The sequence below is a fragment of the Eufriesea mexicana genome, unplaced genomic scaffold (assembly GCF_001483705.2).
Source record: "Eufriesea mexicana isolate 0111107269 unplaced genomic scaffold, ASM148370v2 scaffold1556, whole genome shotgun sequence".
Lineage (NCBI taxonomy): Eukaryota > Metazoa > Arthropoda > Insecta > Hymenoptera > Apidae > Eufriesea > Eufriesea mexicana.
This window is the reverse complement of record NW_016909682.1, coordinates 751493-775532: the sequence shown is the minus strand read 5'-3', so window position 1 is coordinate 775532 and position 24040 is coordinate 751493. Positions and strand designations below refer to the sequence as shown.

Genomic DNA, 24040 nt, shown 5'->3' with positions numbered 1-24040 from the left:
ATATTAATATTAATATTATATTATATTTATTATATATTATTAATATTATTGTAATGTATTTGACTCGTATCGATAAATATGGGGTTTAACATGTTGAACAACGACAATCAACTGCAGAAATCATTCGAATGATTGTGAGCAGTGGTGTATTCGACACGTGCAATTGAAACGAAATTGAAGAAAAAAGAATAATTTACGTTCTACGTCTGATCTTCCTGTACAACTTTCACTCAAAGTATCCAACTTATAAGTATATTATAAGTATAAGATGAAAATAATTCTCCTCATTGCTCAAGCCATCGTCCATCGTAATTCGGCTTCGTGATATCTTTAATTATTTCCACGTGCTTATATAAAAGCAAACTATGCAATTAGTTAGGTTAATTGATACAAAAGTTTGTTTACTTTCATTCTCTTTGCTAGCTTTTCCTGTTACGTTCCAATTACTTACCAACGTCACCTCGGTATGAGCGCACAACAGGCCGATAATAACACCGCAAATTATTGGCATCACATAGCCAGCTCGTCTGAATCCATTTGGCAAGAACAGCAATCCAGTACCAATAGAGCACTTCAATAAATGCATCAGGACCGAGAAGTCACTGAAAAAGGTTATACAATTCGGTTCAAAAATAATCGATTTGTTTGTTGTATGTTTATATATTTTACTGTGATTTTTGTGTAATTTTTCCATCATTTCTGGTAATCTTTTCGATAACTTAATAATTTTTCCGATAATTTTTGGTAATCTTTTTGATAATTTTTGATAATTCTTTCGATAATTTTCGATAATTTTTGGTAATCTTTTTGATAATTTTTGATAATTCTTTCGATAATTTTCGATAATTTTTGGTAATTTTTTTGATAATTTTTGATAATTTTTCCGATAATTTTTCATAATTTTTCGATAATTATTGGTAACTTTTTCGCTAATTTTGTGTAATTTTTTCGCAACTTTTGCCAATTTGTGTACTAATTATTTTATACTAATTATTTTATAGTAAGTATTTTTTCGATAATTTTTCTAGCAATTTGGTAATTAAAAAAAAATAAAAAAATAAAAATTGCATCTCGAATAATTACAATCAGTACTATATATCAGTTTCTCTCATTAGAATAGGTTAATTCCAGTACTACGTTAAAATTGAGATACCATATAAAGACATTGACACAAAAGAAAACCAAAAACTGGAAAAGAAACACGTAAAAGAAATAAAAATTCGTACGAAGTCTCAGATCCGGTGTGGCGATGCACGAAAGGATCGTACTCTTCCTCCTGGTGTCCATTCCGATTTGTATTTCCCGCGCGTTTCTCTCCAACGAACCTATCAACGACAATGAACGAAGAAGCAAATAAAGAACTTTACAAAGCGGGTCTGGGTTAGCCTCACTTGTTGTCCATATCACGAGTTCCTTAGAACTCTGCAAGGCCCTTCCCCTCCTTTTTTTCCTTCAATGAAATATCCGGAAGTTTCGCTCCCGGACTTCCAACAATGACACGCGAAGGCAGCTGAATTTCAATCGACGACCTCGTACGCTGCCGGACAATAACTTCATTTCTGTTGCTTGACCCATGATGATCTCAACTAGCTACTTTATCGTAACATGAAAATGTACCATATACTGATGTTAATAGCGCTTCACGAACGTGAGAAAGGAGTTTTATTATACTCTGAGGAGGTACTGGTTAATATGTAATCAACATCATTTATCATTGTCTGGTAATGTGGAATAACAATTTAATGACAATATTGGAAATTTTTTCGGGGCGTTTTCCTCTTTCCATAGACTTTTATTGGATGATAGGTTATCTGCAATGGAGAGTAACAGTGATTTTGAAGCTGACATATTTTTCACTCTGATGGATGAAATGTTTATCACGAGAACAATGTGGTTACTATGTCCTTCGTTCAGATGTTTGTATATAGGAGAACTTTTCTTTTAAGGTTATTTTGTTACTGCCTTAGGCCTTCGCTTCCGTATGAACCGAGTTGGCGTTCAGTCTATTTTTATTTTTACCAATTTGTATTATTCGAAGGAATTTAGATGAGAGAAAACGTTCAAACAGTAGATGTTTCTTTATTTCGAGAAGAATTATCGACACGAGTTGAAGTGAAATTATAGCTAATGAGAAAATGTTTATTTATAGTCATTTAGTTTTAATTAAAGGTTTGAAGTTTTGGATTAAACGTGTTTTTATTATATGATTATATAAAGGATTATATAATTATATAATCCGATAATTATATAATGAATTAAAACTCGTTTTACTTATTACATGTCTATGGCATATTATAGTTATTATTAGAAAATTATTCTCTATTAAAATTAAACATGAAATAATTGCAAATAAGAATAAAAATAGCTTTTTTATACAATTATTAATTTATATATTGAGTAATACTTTGCTTTATAATTGTATAGCAGCGTATGTTGTGCTACAAATATTTATAACAAAAAATATATTTCGCGTATCAAAATTTATAGTAAATACATTTAATTAAAAATAAATTATCCATTAACCTATTATAAGTTACAAATACGAATAGAATAAAACTTAAATTATTAATTGAAAAAACATATATGGTATGCAGTGGGATAATTCTGAATTTGAATAATCTGTTATAACAATTACTTACCTAATTAATTACGGTAACCTTAATAAATATTTAAGAATTACACAAACTATGAAGAAATGAGGTAACTATATATTGACTGTCAATGATGGATGACTTGAACATGGCTAAAATTGGCGGTTTGTAAAAAAATATCGACAATTATAAGTGCTCCAATAAAATCAAGGAAATGATACTTTATAGTAATATTAAAAACAGCTAAAAATATAATCTATCAAAAATTTTAAAAATGTTACAAATAAAACTAAAATATTTCAAATACTTTGTCAATATTAACAATTCAACAATAAATATAAACCCAAAAAACTAAGTACATTTCCATTAGAAAAAGAAGAATAAATTTATAGCTGCCCCATAATAAAAATCTTAAATATAAATAGTAATGATATATTTTAAATTGTTAAAAAAGGTCGACCAATAGTAGTATAGTATCTTAAAAAAACGAACCTAAGTAACCGGAAATGCCTGCGGCCCATATTAGGTAACTGAGAACGACACTCGCTACGTAATATCGTATTTATTAACCGGATCACATTATTGCAGATATCGTTATACAGAGTCATCTGTACATTTAAACTAACTTTCTTTAAATAATTCACGATGCCGTAATACATATATACATATACAAATTGTGTCAGGTGTATCGATAATAAAACAATCGTTTAGTCAGCGAGCCAGAGCATAGTGGTAGGCCCGTTTTGTAAGTCTAGTAATCAAGTATAATACAAGGAGGATGAAAGTATCCATCATCGAGAAATAAAGGAAGCTGCTAAGGTCGGCGCAGTCCGCTCAACACTCTTCGCTCTCGTTCTCACAGTTGTTAATTAAGGTATAAAAATAATAGCCTCCAGTCGACACACGTTCGTCCGCCGACTGTACACACACAAATGTGAAAAATTGGTATCTGAGCATTTATCGTATTATTTCTTTTCTTTCCTTTTCTCTATTCGCATTTTTGCGTTCTTGTTTTGCGACACAAAGGCTGCGGCTAAAAATCGGAAACTCATTCGCAAATCACGCAGTTTCGGTTTGGTGTCATTCACTCTCTCTTTCTCTCTGTCTCGCACACATACATGCACACACGCACACGCATGTTCACATTTTTTTGCTCTCTTTCACGCTCATTCTTTCTCTTTCTCTCTCTCTCTCTCTTTCTATTCGCATAAAAATAGTTAGGCACTAGAACAATAATATAATATAAGTAAAGTCCGTCAGTCCTATGTGAGTCAGCTACAAGTTAATCACATGTTTTAACCTCTCTTTCTGTTTTCCTTTTTTTCTCGTACAATTAACACATTCGTCGTAACAAATAGAATCACGCGTTAGAATCGCTGTGATTAAACGCACGAATGCTCGATGTTTTCGCGATCGCCACCCTTTTTGCCCTTACTTTTATAAATAACGAAATTGGTTGAAGCAAGGAACTGTGTGGTACGTAGTGTTTCTTACCGAGTCGTTACATTCAAGTCATACGATCCGATTAATTCTAGGTCCATTGACCCATAAATCTAGCTCACGATAGCGAATATACTTATTTTTTTACAATAAAAATTACGCTCTCCTCCTCTGCCCTCTCTTTATCAACACGCTGTTGTGTTTTTATTTTATTCAGTACATGTTTTTAATGAGAATACCTGGGACTTTCAAGGATTTGAAAAATTCTTAAAAAAGAAATATTCGATATATCATATTTTGAAAACAATAGCCATTAGGTTCATAAATGTAATGTTTAATATATTATTTTTATACATATATTTTATATTGTTTTTCTTCAAAACTGAAGAATTTATGTAAGCAAACATCACTTCAGAATATGTTTTTGAATATTTTTACTATTTGAAAGTAATCATTTGTTAAGAAAGAATTTTTGGAATATCTTGAAAAGTGTCCCAAGGAATGAGCACTGAATGGTTCACAATTTGCATTCAACTCGATTAAAGAAAAATTTTATAATTAATTATGTTCTAATATTTATGAATGTCTATATCGCACAGTGACCCAGCATATTGTCAGAGATAGTTTTTATGTCCCTTTGCCTGATATGTGTGCTTCTACATAAAAGCTTCTAGACAATTTATTCGTACACTGGAACAGGCTTTTTTCTGTGCTGCTTTTTTTTTCATTTTCTTCCTCTCTGAATTTTTAGATAATGTTTTGTGAAACGCAATGTTCATCAATAGAGTGTCTTTATGAATCTCCTTCTATGTATGAAGATCTACATCATGTCCTATACATATACAATAAATAAATTACATTAATCACAACGCAAGTTTAAATGAAAGGTACAAATGCTATATGGAATACGAGACTGTCGAATTTGCAGCATGGAATGTGCTAGTGATTATAATATCATATGTGTTTGATTTCTATTAACTTTTTATAAAAGCTTAATGATGATTGTTACTATAATGTTACTATATGGGAAGAACAAAAGAAATAATTAGTTCTTTGCAAATATAATGTTTATAAATTATTGTCTATAAAATGAAATAATTTCTTCGCTTATTTTCTGTTAAAAAAAATGTTACTCTTATTTATTACCTCTGTTAAAAGTTTAAACATATAATATTATATAAATATTTTAATTTTTCAATAAAAAATCTGAAGAAAATATTATTAATGTCACTTTGAAAAAAATTTGCAATTTTGTAATTATAAAATTTCTTGAATTATCTCAAAACAGTTTTTAATAATGTAGTAAACATAACTTATGTAAAAAAAAGTTTCATGTCTCACATAAAAAATTAATAAAATCAATTCAATGAAAACATAAAGCATATAAATATTATAATGCGTTCTATCACGCAATCTGTTATTCTATACAAAGATGATTCGACAATAGTAAGAAAATTTTCGTATCAGCAGATAAGGGTACAGTCTTAAAGTATACAGATACAAATCTAAAATGCACTGAAATATACATTTAGAAAATTCCATAAACAATTAAATTAAAATAACGAAAAATGTGTACTTCGTCGAATTGGTTATCAAGTAATTAAAAGTTTGTGAGACAAACTTATCCTTGAAGTTAATTACATACGTATACATAATCGCGTATAGAGTAGACGATACGCAATAGAACATTTCATCGAATTACAAAAATTAAATAATTGTTACTAAAATATGAATGGTACTTCTTTTAAAAATGAAATTTCAATATTCTGCATTAATGTGCAATTCGAAAATAATTTTTTTTGATCCATTTTTATGAAAATTTTTCAAAGTATAATTTTTTGGTAGTTAACGATATTGCCACATTGTAAATATGAATCATTATTTTTGGAATATAATTTTCTTATCAATTAACAATATTGCAATATTTAAACTATAAATTATTTTTTAAAAGTATTATAGATACAGTGAAAAGCATTTGTAGTTTTCAATTATGAAGAACAATCATACATTGCATTAAAAATTTCGCATAGACTTAAAGATGTTAACAATTTGTTATAAAACATTTATAATTCAAGATTGGTAAACAATGAAAGTGTACCAACTTACTAATTTCTGAAACCTGTAAAATGTTCATAACTTTGGTTTCATATTTACCAAAGTTATAGTTATATAAGAAAATGCTTGCATTTCTACAATTATTTTATCTTACATTCTTTGATTGATGACATTCACTGAAGGTGCACACATCTATAAAATCAAAACAATTACGATAATAGTAAATTTCATTATTATTATCGTTCGTTATAGTGGTATGTTATTTTCATAGAATGATTGGAAGGTAGATCTATTCGCCAAAGATTTAAAAAGTTGAACTGTCCATAAATAAAAAATTTTGCTCGAAAATTTGATACGTCCTCCATTCGACACTGCAAATGAACACATATCGGTGTACCATACGTGATTTTCAATCTCTGTGTGTAAACATATACAATTTTGCTACTAGAATTAAATAACCATTAATTTTCTTTCAATTATTAAATGGATAACATATAATATAATTCCATAATGCCAGAAATGCATAAAATTACGATTTACAAATTATACGTGGAAATTTCATACGACAAAAATGTATCTAAAATGTGACGTGAAAATGAAATAATGGTTAACATGAGATGATAAATGGTGCAATCAGCTTTTACAAAAATATTCACTCCTATGACTTCCTTGATCGTCGATTTCGCTGTATATTAAAGAATCTTGATGTTTCAAACTCGTTACTGATAATTTGTAATATCGTTTCCTTGGAATATGATTACTTTCATTTCTTTCTAACTCTAGAAGTATGAAAGTAGTCAAAATTACTAGTACTAGACTTTTTATTTTTGCAAAAACATGTAATTACTTTTGGCAAAGGTAATGTTTACTTTTATTCTGATAAAAATGCAATTATATGTACCTAAGCATTTTCATTACACCACTTTCATTATTATTATCTTAGGTACGTATTACAAATAGATAGTTCTAGTGTGAAAAGAAAAACAAATACAATATAACCTAAAATAAAGGTATATGTGAAGGTATACATAAAAGTCAAACCAAAAGTTTTCTTATTTACAAAAATTGATATGATATAATAAAAAGATACAAATAATTTGAAAATAAAATTCGATATTACAAATTACCTGAATCATTTCCAACATTTGAAAAACTTGACTTAAACTTCCTCCATTGCTTAACCATATAATACTGAGATTATTATAAAATCATAGGTTTCAATTTTTTTTATTTGAAAGTTTATACATTCACTGTTATCTTTATCCTCAAACAGAGGAATTCTCAAAGGAATTCTAAGTGAATATCCCAAAGAATTAACAGCGATCATATAAACTATCCAATTGTGTTCATATAATTAAAATCAAAATTAACATGGCTACCCTCATACACAAAAGTATCAAATACTGACTGTTTTTAACAAGTAAAATATACATGTTAAATCAAAATATTTGAATTGTATATTGGTATATATATCAAGAAAAAAGATCTCAAGATTATGTCAATAAAATTAGAAGATAATTTAACAATATATATAATATTTTCAGTAAATTTATTATGTAATGTATTATATTAGTCAAAAATACAATTAATTGAGTATGATCCATCCTCCATCACTATGACAACCTCAGCATGTTTTTCTACTAAATACACAAGCTGTATGAATTTCCTATTTGTAATAAATACCATCTAAATGTTATACGGACCATTGAATTATTTTACAATTTTACTGATACCTTAAGACTTTTTTTCTCATTATACATGCCACATCTTTTCAAACATCTTTGGTTTAGCATATACATTTCACACATTTAATTATATGTATTATTGAATTATTTCCTGTTTTATCGATATACTTTTCTTCTCTTACCATATATACCATATCTTTTGCAAATATTTCTGTTTAACCTTTATTACATTTCATTCGTTAAACATATCAAATATATGTATTCGAATACTTTTGTATATAAATATATATTCCTACAACACTCTCTAACTTCTCGTGACAAAAGTCACATTTCCATTTTCAAGTGCAGACGTATCTTCCTAAGTACTAATCCAACGAGTCAGTCGATCAAGATTCCTTAAACATTTTGACTGACAAGTCGACGAGTGACAAACATCGCGATTCAGCTGTCGTTGGAGATCGGATGACACTCGAGGGAATCACACTCGGCGAGGGCTTCGCCACGTCGAAGGGAATAGTCATCGCTTAACAGACTCTCGGGCAACATGGCCGCCGAGTCTATGCTATCGAAATATCGATGCGGCCAGACAGAGCTCTGTCGGAAGCGTCTAGTTGGCGAACCGATAATGAATTCCACTCTGGTAGGTCCGGTCACCGACGAGGTCTCTTGATTCAAGGAGTCCAGATATAAGGAGGAATCGCTGTGCCGGAAGCTGCTGTTCGTTAAGCACCAGGAACTAGGTGGTTCGGTGCAACTCTGAAAAAGTCAAATGCTGTTAGCTCTTTGTGATCACAAGCTGTCTACTAACGAGAACTTGGCTTTCGAAATTTGCACGTAGCTTGTATCTCACTGCATTATTTTCTTTTTTGATTCCTCCGAGGCAAAATACACACAACAAAACCCACAATGATCAGTGCTCGAATACCGTCTTTGGCATTTTTTCTTTTTGTCTTTTATGGTACTAATGATGGCTATCAAAAGTGTTGCTAATTTATGTGAATGCTGTGTGCGTATGGGACAAACAGATGTAATTTTGTTGAGTCTGAGTATTCGACGTCCAGTAAATATTCTACATGATGCTCAAAAGTTCGACAGGTATACTTTGGAAGCATACTTGAATGAATATTGGGATCAAAAGATCGCAATTACTTAGTACATTTAATTTTCATTTACAAATATCCTGCTAATAACATAGATCAAATACTTTATAACTCTGAGGTATAAAAAAGACGAGGTTTAAAAAAATGTTATGAAAAATACATGAATATTTATAATCTTTTTAAATGATAAAACTGAATTCCGTTAAAGAGAGATAGAAATTAATTCGTGTAATACATTTGACGCCAATAATTTCCTGGAAAATTCCACGAAATAGAAAAATATATGCTACCTATCATGCTTCACTAAATATTCATTAAACGCGAAATAAAAAAGAGTCAGGTATACATATAATTTAAATAAATAAAGCATAACTGATTTTTATCAGTGACGACATCCTTCGAATATTCTTACTTCGTGGAAAAGTACAGTATGCTTTAAAATTACAAACATTTTACACATTTACAAACAGGATGGCTATCAATTTCAACAACTACCTCATCAACACCTCTCTCACTTGAAATATTTCCAAAATACACGGTTTCAATCGAACTTTCGGTCATCACAGCGAATATTAAGAAGACCAGCTGCACTTTACAGAGTGCTCGAAAAAGGACGAGATTGTAAATTACTATTTAATTCGTGGTATCACGTAGCACTGGACGTGAGGTGGACAATGAACCGCAAGGCCAAGCAGGTAAGCGTGTGGTCGATTCATTTTCCTTTACATCAATCATTATAAGTGCGAATCCGAGCCACGTCATGGCTCTCGAGGCTATGTCCGCATACAAGCAACGCTAGCAAATAAGATCAAACTTCAGCAAATGAAAGAGCAAACAAACTGAAAGATTAATGGACATTCAAAATAGGGGAATCTTCGCTAGCACGGCGTGAAAATTTACGGTAATATCGTGTTGGACGTGCGTGCTGAAATAAATTGCTCTGTTTCTTTTCGAATGCATAACTGCAATAAACGTAATAATACGGCAAACTGTTGGGGAGAAGGGGAGATGGATGTCAGGATAGTCGAGGAGTCGAATTATCCCCGACATTCGCTTTCCGGTAAAATTATCCGTCGAATTTTGTGATTTATCATTGCATGCTGAAAAATGCCATTACATTGCACTTGGTACTTTGGTGAGCCTAGTACTAATCCCTCCAACTCGAGTAACTTGAACTCCATGAGTCACAAAATTCGACAAAGGCATTTTATATCAATCCGCATGCATCTGCTGCAAACATAACGCCGCTATGGGGTCAATGAGAGAAAGAACCTCGGGAAATGGTAAATATCGCAGTGGGAAACGTGTTTGATAGCATAGTATGATTCAAATACCCAGTTGAGTAAAACAGTATAGTGGCAAGATAGTGAAATAGCACTCTAGTCTACTAGAAGTCAGACAAATCCCCTGATGGAAGGTGCGAGGAGCAAAGATGTCAAGTACCAGAGAAATTAAAGCTATAGGCTAATAGTTAACTACGTTCTTATTACGCTTCACCATCTATTTAGGATACATTATAAAACTCGCGTGCAATCTTGCTGTACTCGATTACTCGGATCCTCGCACAGGAAAGAACTAATATCTTTGGGGTATGGACGCAAGTTAGGGTCACGTGTCACAAATGCTGCTACTTTTTCTGCACTGGAAAAGAAAACAAAAAGAACAGAATGTAATATATATATGTGATTGCTCCTGTAAGGACCAGTTCAACTAATTTAGATGGAAATTAAGGGGGAGGCTTGCTACGGGTGCGTGCGCATACCAAGAACCAATGTGAAAGAAATAAAAGGACAACTACAGACGTGTGCTATATACGATGAGACGAAAAACAGGGAGTTGAGGATAAAAACAGGCTCATAGCTCACCACATCCAGGAAGAAGCATCGAAGCAAATGATAATAAAAGAAGCATAACTTACGAGAAAAACCGGCGGCACGCGAGAAGGGGCCATTTTCTTTATTGGACCGCCGGGGACGGGCTCGAACGCACGCTCGCCTGCGCTCCAGATCAGACATTTCGGTAGTGGATCGTCGGGCGATTCGTCGTTTTTAAGACAAGTGTCGGTCGAGAGTCTCTGTGTACGTCAGAGTTTGAATAACGTTTTCAGGAATGATCGAGTGTCGAGGGGATGGTTAGAAATGGAATAGAACCGATTCCACATCTCAATAGATAGTTACGCACGCTACGAACGAGTGCTGCTGAAGGAAGCAGGGATAACGACAGGGAACGAGAGAAAATAGAACGGAAGTGATGAAAGAACGATCGTGAAAGAAGTGTGACGCGGCGATTAGAAGTACAATAGTATCAGCGATTACAGGGACTGTGGTTACATTGGTAAACGGGTGGCGCAAGGGATGGAGAAGAACAGTAGAGACTAGCGAGTCAGCTGTACCGATAATCAAAATAATCCAATCGACTGTAAGTAGCGACAGTTAGCGACCACTTGGTCGTTTGTTAACCGGGCTTACGGTGAGCACAAGTCAGCGTGTCGAGACGGGAGAAAATTAGAAGGTCCGAGAGGCGTAGGAGGCGGACTCGGTTCGAGGGGGCCGCAGTTAGAAGCAGCAGGTATCCCTAACAGTGACTATTGGCCGTCCTGGAGATGAGGATACTTGGTGGTGGACTCTCTACTGGATCGGGCCGTTGGACAACGGTGACTTCAGCCAGCTGGTCCAAAAGTATTGCTTTACGGGTCGTACCTTGCCGTTCTCGGTATCAACGGATGTCGACGCGCGGGCCAGGCTGTAGGAACGGCGTGCAGGAGCGGGCGGTCGTCGAGGAGGAGTCGTCCCTGGGGATGAGGACGTGCCGAGGTTGTTAGACTCCAGCGAGTCTCGGGCGCGGGACAGCGAGGAGGATTTGTTTAAGGAGTCTCGGCTGGAATTGTTACGCGGCAGGGACCTGTTCAGGGACTCCCTGTTCGTCTCCTTGCTGTTTCCGTTCCCGTTATTACTTCCACCGCCATTGCCTGCGCCACCTCCGTTGCTGTTGCTGTTACTGTTCTTGGTCAGGCTTTTGTTGCTCAGAGAGTCTCGATTCGAGTCACGAGCCTTTGACAGGGACTTGCCACCGTGACTGTCGCGACTAGAATCACGCGGGGGCCTCGTCAACGATTTCAACGATTCCTTGCTGTCGTTTCTTCCGTGGCTAGGTGGTCTGGGTGCTGCAGCCTTTCCCGTGCTACCGGGCAAAGGTATACGACTAGGACGTCGCCGTGGCGACGGTTTCACCTCGATCGCTTGATGATGATCGCGGGCTGACTCTGTGCTGCTGCCTGGCTCCAGACCGTTCTGCTCGCATCTAGGCTGATCCGCGTCTGCCTCTGGGTCCGTTTCCGTTGGCGGTCGTTGTTGCAGTCTCTCCAGCACGCGGACACGAGCTCGCGTCCCTTCCAGTTCGATGTTTCTCTCCTCCAGCTGAAACGTACGTACACATATTAGACTTTGGACGAGTACCGGGTGAAATGGTCGAACGAGTGATCCGAAGTTTGAGAAAGTGTAGAGATTTTTGTGGGACTAGCATGTCTAACGAGAATCTGTTATTTTAATATCAAGAGAATGCTAGGAGAGACTCTCTCTTCTGCGATTTTGTCGTGCACGCGAGTTATCCTTTCAGACATGTCCGAGTTAATACCCAGTCGGTATTATAATACTTACAGGTGACAAGATGGAAGATATGACAACAAAATGGCGGAGTACACGGTGAAATTTGTTCTCTGGTAACTTTGAAACGCCAGATCGTTGTTAATTGAATAGAGAAACATAGAAATTATGACAGATAGGATTTTTAGTTTTATTTTTCGTTCTTTCCTCGGTGTCGGGGGAAAAGAGCAGCCTGGGAAGATAAGAAAGAACCTTGGACGGGCAAAACAGATAATAGACACTCGAGCCTCTGTACGTTTTCGTGACCAATCATTCATCGTACACATGTAATTAAGATCATATCTAACTTGTATAAATTACCTGGAAACGTAGGTCGTCGTTCTCTTCCCGTGCCTTGTCTAGTCGTTCGGAGAGAGTTTCCGTGCTTTTTTCTACCTCGTCTAACCTCTTCTGCAGGACCTGTAAAACACACGTTTACCTTAGCAACGAACTCCATTAATTTCTTATTATCCAAGAATCGTTAATCTCCGCAGTTCCACGTATTTAATCTCCAAACGAAAGAATAAATTTCCACCTTTCGAATAGTCGTGTAATTATTGCAGACGTATAGTTGGTTCGAGCGATACAGCGAGGTCATGAAATCAGTCGAGCGCAGAAGTGCAAATGTTTTAACTTCTGTAACTATAACCTGGGATAGCTTGACGAGATAAAGAGCTCAAGCTTTGATCAGTGCTTAAAGATGGGAATAGGTTCCTCCATTTTTAGATATTACTGACAACTGGTCACGAAAAATCCAAATTTCTTTTAATTTTCAAAATGGGAAATAGATAATGGTAAGAGATAGTAAATTAGTATAATATAATGATCGACGAATTATGTCAAAACTGGAAATTAAGAACAATTTTTCCTGTTATACTGCTTGACCTTAAATACAATACCTAGAGGTGTATACGGCGAGTGATGCCGACTGTTGGCGCCATCTGGGGTGTCATTTGGGTATCAATCACGCTCATCGTTAAATACTATAATCACCTACTTTAAGTTTACGACGTGGTCACGAATTTTTACTACTCCTGATTATATTGTCATTCGCAGTTATTTGACATACTTTGATCCTTCGTTCAGGCGATTTTGAGGATAATTCAAGTATTTTTATGCTTCTGGATGCACATCTATGTATAGGTCCACTACATTAGACTCAGGTCTGTATTTTCTTTGAAGTCGCTTATCTTATTTTTATACTGAACTTTTTAAACGAAGCTCGGCTCCTTTAGAGCCTATTTTTGCTCATGAATGCAGTTCTTAACAACTGTTTAAGGGTTTGACTTCTTTTGCTAGATAGTAAAAGACACGTCGTGACTCTTTTCAGAATTTCAGGAACTTGGAGTTTAGAACAAGTAATCTATAGTAGACTAACCTCGCAGATATACTAAATCATGCTAGAAGATAACTGAAGAACGAAGATAAATCTCTAGACATTCTTTGACTGACACAATCTGACAGGACACAGGACTCCAAATATAACTCAATGAACTGTACTGAGCATTAGCCTAATCAAACTGAAGTTAGAATCACTTTGAACTAGACCTATATACATATACTCGGTACTTCAGTTGTGCTGATCACTCAGTCACTGTACTTGGATTATTTTAACAGCTAAACGCTTGCTACCTAATCAGCTCCTTGGACAAGTCCAGACTTGGAGTTAGCATTAATGCACCACGTGGATATATCGAACCAACTATAGATCCAGAGTAACAAATGAAAAGATGACTCGTAATTTAAGCAGAATAGAGAAATGTGAGAATAATTTACCTGATTATGGACGGTAGTGGTGATTAGATGCCGCTGCAGCTCGAGAGGCGAGTTCTCTCGTAGGATGGCAGCGATCTTCTTCGAGTCAACGTCCTTAACGTTCGCAACTCTGGCGGGTGACACGAGGACGGAATCCAAAGCGCCGAGACGTGCTCTCCTCTCGTTCACTCTCGCCTCGACATCAATATCGCGCAGCTCTTCGTTATGAACGTTGATATCGAGCAGCACGTTCTTCTCGATGGTCCTCGTCCGGAAGCGGCTCTTGTGAGCCTTCGTGGACGTCGCGACTGACGCGAACGCGGATGACTTGCTCTTGATGTTGCTAACGTTGTTGGTCTTCGGCGAGGACACGACAGGCAGCGCCGGAGCTATGGGCTGCAGCCTCTGTGCACCCGGTGTCAGGATATTCGACGAGGAATCGGTCAGTCCAGCTCTCAGTCGATCCTCCAAGCCGCTCTTCAACGCTGACAGTGCAGCCAATTCGGACTGAAGCTCCTGTGCCCTGGCTCGACTCGATATCGTCTCTGCCTCAAGCTCGGCTACCTTGTCCAACAGCTGTTCCTTCTCTCTCTTCAGCGCTACCACTTGGGACTCTCTGTCCTTGTCTTCCTTCTCATCCTCAGCTTTCCCGTCGTCCAAACAGGTGACCTTCCTCACAGCGTCCAAGATATCCGTAGAGGCTAGGTCTTCCGATGCAACGCTCTCCAATCTTCCCTGTAGACACTCTACCTCCTCTCTCAGCCTGATCCCTTTACGATGAATCACGTCCAGGAGGTTCCACAGCTCGTCCTCTGCCTCGTCCAGCACAGCAGGCCGTGGACTGTTAGGTCTAGGTGCTATCGCTGTAGAGGCACTGTCTTTGGAGGAAGTCTCTGTGCTGAAGCCGGAATCCTGTACCGTGGCGCTGCAGTTGGTCTTGGTGCCGCCACTGTGAGAGTTACTGCGACTCCTCGGCAAGGATGACGACGAGGGCTCGCCACCTTCGCGAGGAACTCGTCTCCTGACCTTGCCAGGCTCCCATTCGTTGATTCTTCTGGACGACGGGCTGGACAGTGGCAAGGGGATGTGGGAGTTCTGGGTGCAGGAGGATGACATCACGGATGCCCCCGCGGAGGCCGTCGCCGCCATCTTGTGCCGCAGGTTTGGGAACGTCTCGATGACGAGGTCCCGGAACTCGAGAAGGACACCGACCTCATTCTGGAGCTCCTGCAGGGCGATCAAGGACTTCGCCTGCTCGCTTATCAGGTAGTGAAAGGGACCCGGTCGTAGGGGCATGCAATCCATGCCACCGCCGCTGCTGCTGTTTCCACCACTGCCGCTACCACTGACGCTCCCGACGACGCCTTCCGTTGAGCCTCCGCCACTGCCACACTGCGCAGAGAAGCAGAGGGATTCGAAAGGTTAAACGTTGACACGTTTCTACACGCTTTGCTTTTATGATCGTCTCTTCTTGTCCCGTCGTGCAATCGAGATTCGTGCACGAGTGTTTCGGTTTAGGTCAAGTGGGTTTCATGCAGCTACACGTTTTCCGAGCACGGGAATTAGTTTTCGAGACGTGTAGACTTGAATTTCGAGCCTTCCAATAGGTTAGGAACTCGTTTTCCGAATCTTCGAGATTTGGAAACTTGAATTTGGAAATTTTTGAAATTTTTGAAATTTCAGAACTCGGGATGATTCTTGTATAAATCTTTGATTATTGATTATAGTTAAACAAAACGAGATATGAATTTTCAGTTGTTATAGTATATGTAGTAATTGAATTTGGAAATTTTTGAAATTTTCGAAATTTCAGAACTTGTGATGATTTTTGTATAAATCTTTGATTATTGATTACAGTTAAACAAAACGAGATATGAATTTTCAGTTGTTATAGTATATGTAGTAATTGAATTTGGAAATTTTTGAAATTTCAGAACTCGGGATGATTCTTGTATAAATCTTTGATTATTGATTATAGTTAAACAAAACGAGATATGAATCTTCAGTTGTTATAGTATATGTAGTAATTGAGATTGGAAATTTTTGAAATTTCAGAACTCGGGATGATTCTTGTATAAATCTTTGATTATTGATTATAGTTAAACAAAACGAGATATGAATCTTCAGTTGTTATAGTATATGTAGTAATTGAGATTGGAAATTTTTGAAATTTCAGAACTCGGGATGATTCTTGTATAAATCTTTGATTATTGATTATAGTTAAACAAAACGAGATATGAATCTTCAGTTGTTATAGTATATGTAGTAATTGAGATTGGAAATTTTTGAAATTTCAGAACTCGGGATGATTCTTGTATAAATCTTTGATTATTGATTATAGTTAAACAAAACGAGATATGAATCTTCAGTTGTTATAGTATATGTAGTAATTGAGATTGGAAATTTTTGAAATTTCAGAACTCGGGATGATTCTTGTATAAATCTTTGATTATTGATTATAGTTAAACAAAACGAGATATGAATCTTCAGTTGTTATAGTATATGTAGTAATTGAGATTGGAAATTTTTGAAATTTCAGAACTCGGGATGATTCTTGTATAAATCTTTGATTATTGATTATAGTTAAACAAAACGAGATATGAATCTTCAGTTGTTATAGTATATGTAGTAATTGAGATTGGAAATTTTTGAAATTTCAGAACTCGGGATGATTCTTGTATAAATCTTTGATTATTGATTATAGTTAAACAAAACGAGATATGAATCTTCAGTTGTTATAGTATATGTAGTAATTGAGATTGGAAATTTTTGAAATTTCAGAACTCGGGATGATTCTTGTATAAATCTTTGATTATTGATTATAGTTAAACAAAACGAGATATGAATCTTCAGTTGTTATAGTATATGTAGTAATTGAGATTGGAAATTTTTGAAATTTCAGAACTCGGGATGATTCTTGTATAAATCTTTGATTATTGATTATAGTTAAACAAAACGAGATATGAATCTTCAGTTGTTATAGTATATGTAGTAATTGAGATTGGAAATTTTTGAAATTTCAGAACTCGGGATGATTCTTGTATAAATCTTTGATTATTGATTATAGTTAAACAAAACGAGATATGAATCTTCAGTTGTTATAGTATATGTAGTAATTGAGATTGGAAATTTTTGAAATTTCAGAACTCGGGATGATTCTTGTATAAATCTTTGATTATTGATTATAGTTAAACAAAACGAGATATGAATCTTCAGTTGTTATAGTATATGTAGTAATTGAGATTGGAAATTTTTGAAATTTCAGAACTCGGGATGATTCTTGTATAAATCTTTGATTATTGATTATAGTTAAACAAAACGAGATATGAATCTTCAGTTGTTATAGTATATGTAGTAATTGAGATTGGAAATTTTTGAAATTTCAGAACTCGGGATGATTCTTGTATAAATCTTTGATTATTGATTATAGTTAAACAAAACGAGATATGAATCTTCAGTTGTTATAGTATATGTAGTAATTGAGATTGGAAATTTTTGAAATTTCAGAACTCGGGATGATTCTTGTATAAATCTTTGATTATTGATTATAGTTAAACAAAACGAGATATGAATCTTCAGTTGTTATAGTATATGTAGTAATTGAGATTGGAAATTTTTGAAATTTCAGAACTCGGGATGATTCTTGTATAAATCTTTGATTATTGATTATAGTTAAACAAAACGAGATATGAATTTTCAGTTGTTATAGTATTTGTAGTAATTGAATTTGGAAATTTTTGAAATTTTCGAAATTTCAGAACTTGGGATGATTTTTGTATAAATCTTTGATTATTGATTATAGTTAAACAAAACGAGATATGAATTTTCAGTTGTTATAGTATTTGTAGTAATTGAATTTGGAAATTTTTGAAATTTTTGAAATTTCAGAACTCGGAATGATTTTTGTGTAAATCTTTGACTATTGATTATAGTTAAACAAAACGAGATATTAATCTTCAGTTGTTATGGTATATGTAGTAATTGGTGTCCTAAAATTCATGCAGAAAGTAAATTTGATAGAAAATAGGGTTTATTTATTAAAAATTATAAATATCGATGAACAATGATGACACGTTCTTTTATGTGGCACTTCATGTTTAATAATCCTGAACTATCAGCTGTCACGCTGTCTTTTTTCTTTCGTTGTCAATACTTTACTGTACAAATGGCGCAAGATTCAAATCTTGTATGAATTTTGAGACACTCTATATATTTACTAAATTTGATTTTGTCATATTAATTGTACTATGATAATTTATAAATAAAAAATATATTTTTATTAGTTAGTGAAGTGAAATTTGTTCTGTTTTATTTATTTTAGTATAAGTACAATAATTTATCATGCATCATTAAAATACGGTGACAATTTGACGTAATGTTATCGTGTTTATTTAATTTGTTTATTTATTTTTTCTGTTTAATTCATTATAGTGTTGGGTGTACTGAAAAATGTTTCAAAGAATAGCGTTGATGATGGTGTGATATTTTTCTTGCATTTGGGTTTTGAAAATTTTTCATAGCATAGAAAGAAGGAAAATTTGGGAGAAATTGGAAATTTTCTTGGAATTGAAAGGGCTTCGAGAATTCCATTTTTATTTCTAATATTTATATGTATTTAATTAATTAATTCAATCATTTTTTTCATTTGTTATAATAAAGGGTGTATTGAAAAGAATTTCAGAGAATAACGTTGAAGGTGATGTGATATTTCTTTTCTATCTAGGTTTTGAAAATTTTTCATAGCATAGAAAGATGAAAAATTTTGAAGAAATTGAAAATTTTCTTGTGTTTCAAAAGATTTCGAGAACTCCATTCCTATTTTCAATATTTATATATTTTTATTTAATTAATTAATTAATTAATTTTTCATTCTTTATAGTGTTTGCTGTATTGAAAATTGTTTCAGAAAATAACGTTGATGGTGGTCTGATATTTCTTTTCTATCTGGGTTTTGAAAATTTTTCACAGCATTGAAAGATGTAAAATTTAAAAAAAAAATTGGAAATTTTGTTGGGTTTGAAAGAGCTTCGAGAACCCTATTTCTATTTTCAATATTTCGAATCAAAAAAGGCTGTAAAATTTCGATTTTTCAAAACTCGAAATTTTCTAGTGTTTCGAAGTTTCTAAGTTTCAAGGAACCCATTAAAAGTTCAATTAATGCTTGGAAGAGTCATGGAGAATATTCCGAGATATTCGATAGCGAAGCAAAGGGGATAACAAAATTGTACGTGCTATCGTTATATGTTTGAGAAAATTGAATTTAATGATGTTAGAATATTAGATACAGACGTGTTTAGTTAAGTTGATTCGTAGCTTTTATTGAAGATTTTTATCATATAATTATGAAGTATGGCAGACTAACATCTTGTGTATTACTTTAATAATTGATGTGCATGAAGTGTAACTAATGTGGTTCGAGTTCCTGGTACTTCTAGACACTAATAATAAGAGATCGCTGAGAAATTATAGTGCTCGAAATACACTCTAGATCTTTAAAGGATATGGTTCTTTAATCCTCTGTAACAGAAATTTTATTTGTTTGCATTTCACAATTTCTCATCGTGATTTGGAAAGTAGAAGCTAATACCAAGTGTGTAAATTAAATTGTAGTTTTTCAAACGGATCTCAAGGATCACCTAGTATTCATTTAATCATCAAAATGATCCCTATTGTTTTTCACAATTTCCATTTATTTTTCCATCAAATATCGAATTTTATTGCAAAAAAGTTCTGATAATTTAAATTTAATAAATACAAGTATACATTTTTAAAAAAATATAACATAATAATCTATATAATATAACGTTTTATAAAAAGAATAACGATTAAAACAGTTTCTATTATTTTATATAATTTCATTTTACTTTCTGCTTATATAATTGTGCCATAATTAGTATAAAAACTATATTAAATAAAAATACTCGTTTCAAATATAAAACAATAAACGCAAATAATAATAGTAAAGTCTTTACCAACAAAAAGAAGTCTACAGACACACATACACACACACTCATACAATTATCATAACTCTCGCATGAACCATTTCTCCTTTTATGGTACACTTCAAAAGCTATCCAGTTACGTGAATGTCACCTGGACTACCTTTATACCTCTCGCGAATGAATCTCCGACAATAATTAACGTCACACACACACACACACACACACACATTCTTTCTCTATCTCCAAACCATACAACTCTCACGCAAACCATTTTCCTATCCAAAGCATACTTCAGAAGCTACCCAGTTACCAGCTACGTGAAAGTTACCTTTGGACCACCCTATATACCTCTCTTAGATGAATCTCGGACAATAATTAGCCGCATACACATATTCTCTCTCTATCTCCAAACTATACAACTGTCACGCAAACTATTTTTCCATCTAAAGCATACTTCAGAAATTACTCAGCTATGTGAGAGTCACCTGGACTACCCTATACACATGTCACGAATGAATCTCGGGCAATAATTAGTCCCACACATATCCTCTCTCTTCAAACCACACAACTCTCGCGCAAACCATTTTTCCATCCAAAGCATACTTCACAAGCTACCTAGTTACCAGCAACGTGAAAGTCACCTGGATCACCCTATATACCTTTAGCGAATTAATCTCGGACAATAATTAGCCACAAACACACACACACATGTATTATCTCTTTCCAAATCACATAATTCTCACGCAAATCATTTTTCCATCCAAAGCACAAAGGTACCCAGTCTTCAAAAGCTACCTAGCTACAGGGAAGTCACCTGGGCCACCCTATATATCTTTAGAGAACTAATCTTGGAAATAATTAGCCACACACATACGCATTCTCTATCTCCAAACTAAACAACTCTCACGAAAACCATTTTTCCATCCAAAGCATATTTCAAAAGCTACCTAGATATCAGCTACGTGCAAGTCACCTGGACTACCCCTTATAAATTTAGCAAACTAGTCTTGGACAATAATTAGCCACACATACACGCATTCTTTCTCTCTAAACCACACAACTCTCACGCAAACCATTTTTCCATCCAAAGCATACTTCAAAAGCTACCTAGATATCAGCTACGTGCAAGTCACCTGGACCACCCTATATACCATTAGCGAACTAATCTCGGACAATAATTAGCCACACACACACACACACACATGTATTATCTCTCTCCAAATCACAATTCTCACGCAAATCATTTTTCCATCCAAAGTACAAAGCTACCCAGTCTTCAAAAGCTACCCAGCTACAGGGAAGTCACCTGGGCCACCCTATATACCTTTAGAGAACTAATCTTGGAAATAATTAGCCACACACACACACACACATGTATTATCTCTCTCCAAATCACAATTCTCACGCAAACCATTTTTCCATCCAAAGTACAAAGTTACCCAGTCTTCAAAAGCTACCCAGCTACAGGGAAGTCACCTGGGCCACCCTATATACCTTTAGAGAACTAATCTTGGAAGTAATTAGCCACACACATACGCATTCTCTTTCTCCAAACCACCATAAGTCACCTGGGCCACCCTATATACCTTTAGAGAACTAATCTTGGAAATAATTAGCCACACACATACGCATTCTCTTCCTCCAAACCACCAAACTCTCACGCAAACCATTTTTCCATCAAAAGCATACTTCAAAAGCTACCTAGATATCAGCTACGTGCAAGTCACCTGGACCACTCTATATACCTTTAGCGAACTAATCTCGGACAATAATTAGCCACACACACATTCTCTATCTCGAAATCACACAACTCTCACGCAACGCATTACTCAATCCAAAGCATACATCAGAAGCTACTAAGTTTCGGCTATGTGAATATATAATATACCTCTCTTAGATGAATCTCGGACAATAATTAGCCATACACGCATTCTCTCTCTCCAAACCACAAAATTCTCACGCAAACAATTCTTCCACCCAAAGTACACTCTTCAAAAGCTACCCAGCTACGCGAAAGTCACCTGGACCACCCTATATACCTCTCGCGGATCAATCTCGAGCAACAATTAGCTCTAACAGCGAAGACCCAACTCGTGTACTCCTCAGAACGGAAATGAGTTGCACGCTGACCGACCAGTGATTGCATAATTTCCAGTTCCACGATCACGTTCCCCATGAATGCAACAGCCGAACAACAAACTCGCAAGTCCTATCGATCCGCGAGAATGAGCACGCAGATTACCCGGCCGAGCCCTGCACAGGTGCATCGTGGGACGCGCGGCTGATCCAAGGCAGGACGCTGAAAAACTGACAGTCAGCGGCGACGAAGGAGACTGCAGGTGAGGACGAGAGGCTACGAGTCTAGGAACGGACACGAATGCAGGAGAAACGTCAACTTTCCTCAGCGAAAATAACACGCGAGCAGAGGTGGAAGTTAATCGCGTACATGCTCAGGGAACGCAAAACGCGTGACAGGTGTTGTCGCGTGTGAGACGTGCCTGTTCCGTCTGTTTCACCTCCTTGTCATCTCTTACGTGCCTGGTCTCAGCGACACCGCGGGCACGCGAAATCGTCCTGGTAATCTGCGTAATTTATTGCATTCGAAAGTACAATTTCTTCCCTCTGTCAGGAGTAGTCGCAGGTACTGTCAGAGGTAGTCACAGCCACTGTCAGAGGTAGCTTCGGGTAACCGGGATGGATTAATCTATCCTCTGATCTATCGCTGGCTCGCAGAAGCTGATGACAGACTCGGTGTGCGTGTACGTGTGAGTATGTGAGACGTGTTCTTTTAGCTGAGGGATTGATTACAGATAGACTGGAGGTTTCGCTTTTGATATTGTTGCTTCGATGTGGATAAGTAGGCTAGGAGTAGAGGAATGATGGTTGGATGATGTCGTTTGGTATCGTTAGAGATTTTCATTTTGACAAATTCATTTTGATGAATTGTTTTTCTTTTCTTCTTCTTTTTGGGGGGAGGGGGGTGATCATTTTAGGGGTACTTGGGGATATTTTGAAAGTGAAAGATTGATTCGTTGGACAGTAGGAAGTTAGTACTAGTTAGGCTAAGTGATGAATTCATTTTGATAAATTATTTTTCTTTTCTTTTTCTATTTTTGGGGGATGGGGAGGGGGTTGATCATTTTAGGGATTTTTGGGGGTATTTTGGAAGTGAAAGGTTGATTCGTTGGAGATTAGGAAGGTAGTACTAGTTAGGTTAGTCTGGAATTCATTTTGATGAATTGTTCTTCTTTTCTTTTTCTCTTTTTTGGGGGGTGATCATTTTAAGGATTTTTGGGGTTATTTTGGAAGTGAAAGGTTGATTAATTGGAGAGGAGGAAGATAGTACTAGTTAGATTAGTCTCGAGTGATTTTAATCTGAAATGACTCGGGATGAAAAGGTTAATGAAATAATTGGTCCTTTATCTCCCATTAGGAATAAGCCTATTAGGGTAATTGGTAATTATTCGACGAGGTTTGAAGAATTTTTTAAGAAGCTTCTTAAAATTGGTTTGAAAAATAATTTTTCTGTATTCCTCGATATCTTTTGTTGAATGTTGAAGCTACGTGCAATGGCTACCTATGTGTGATGTGTAGAATTTTTATCAATGTCGTAGATCTTGATAATCATTATATTATATTAATTATTTTCTATTATCTTATCTACAATATTATATTATATTATCTTCTGAGAAATTTATCACATCCGGTTTCAAAAATTATTTCCTTATCTACGTGAATTCTAATTTTTAATGTATAGCTAAATTTTATGCATAATAAATATATAACAATAATTAAAATGATAGCATATAAATAAATAAATATATAAATAAA

The 24040-nt window shown here is 35.3% G+C and overlaps 1 protein-coding gene across 1 annotated transcript in view; it reads right to left on the bottom strand.

Annotated features, from left to right (window-relative positions):
• Positions 1-8212: 8212 nt before the first annotated feature.
• jvl (javelin-like) overlaps positions 8213-24040 on the bottom strand; it is a 276629-nt gene continuing 260801 nt past the window's right edge. Inside the window, exons 2-5 of the mRNA XM_017901253.1 lie at positions 14289-15659; positions 12834-12932; positions 11571-12287; positions 8213-8527 (exon numbers count right to left, since the gene is read on the bottom strand). Of these exons, the coding sequence (XP_017756742.1) occupies positions 8213-8527; positions 11571-12287; positions 12834-12932; positions 14289-15659 (2502 nt within the window). The remainder of the gene's footprint in view (positions 8528-11570; positions 12288-12833; positions 12933-14288; positions 15660-24040) is intronic.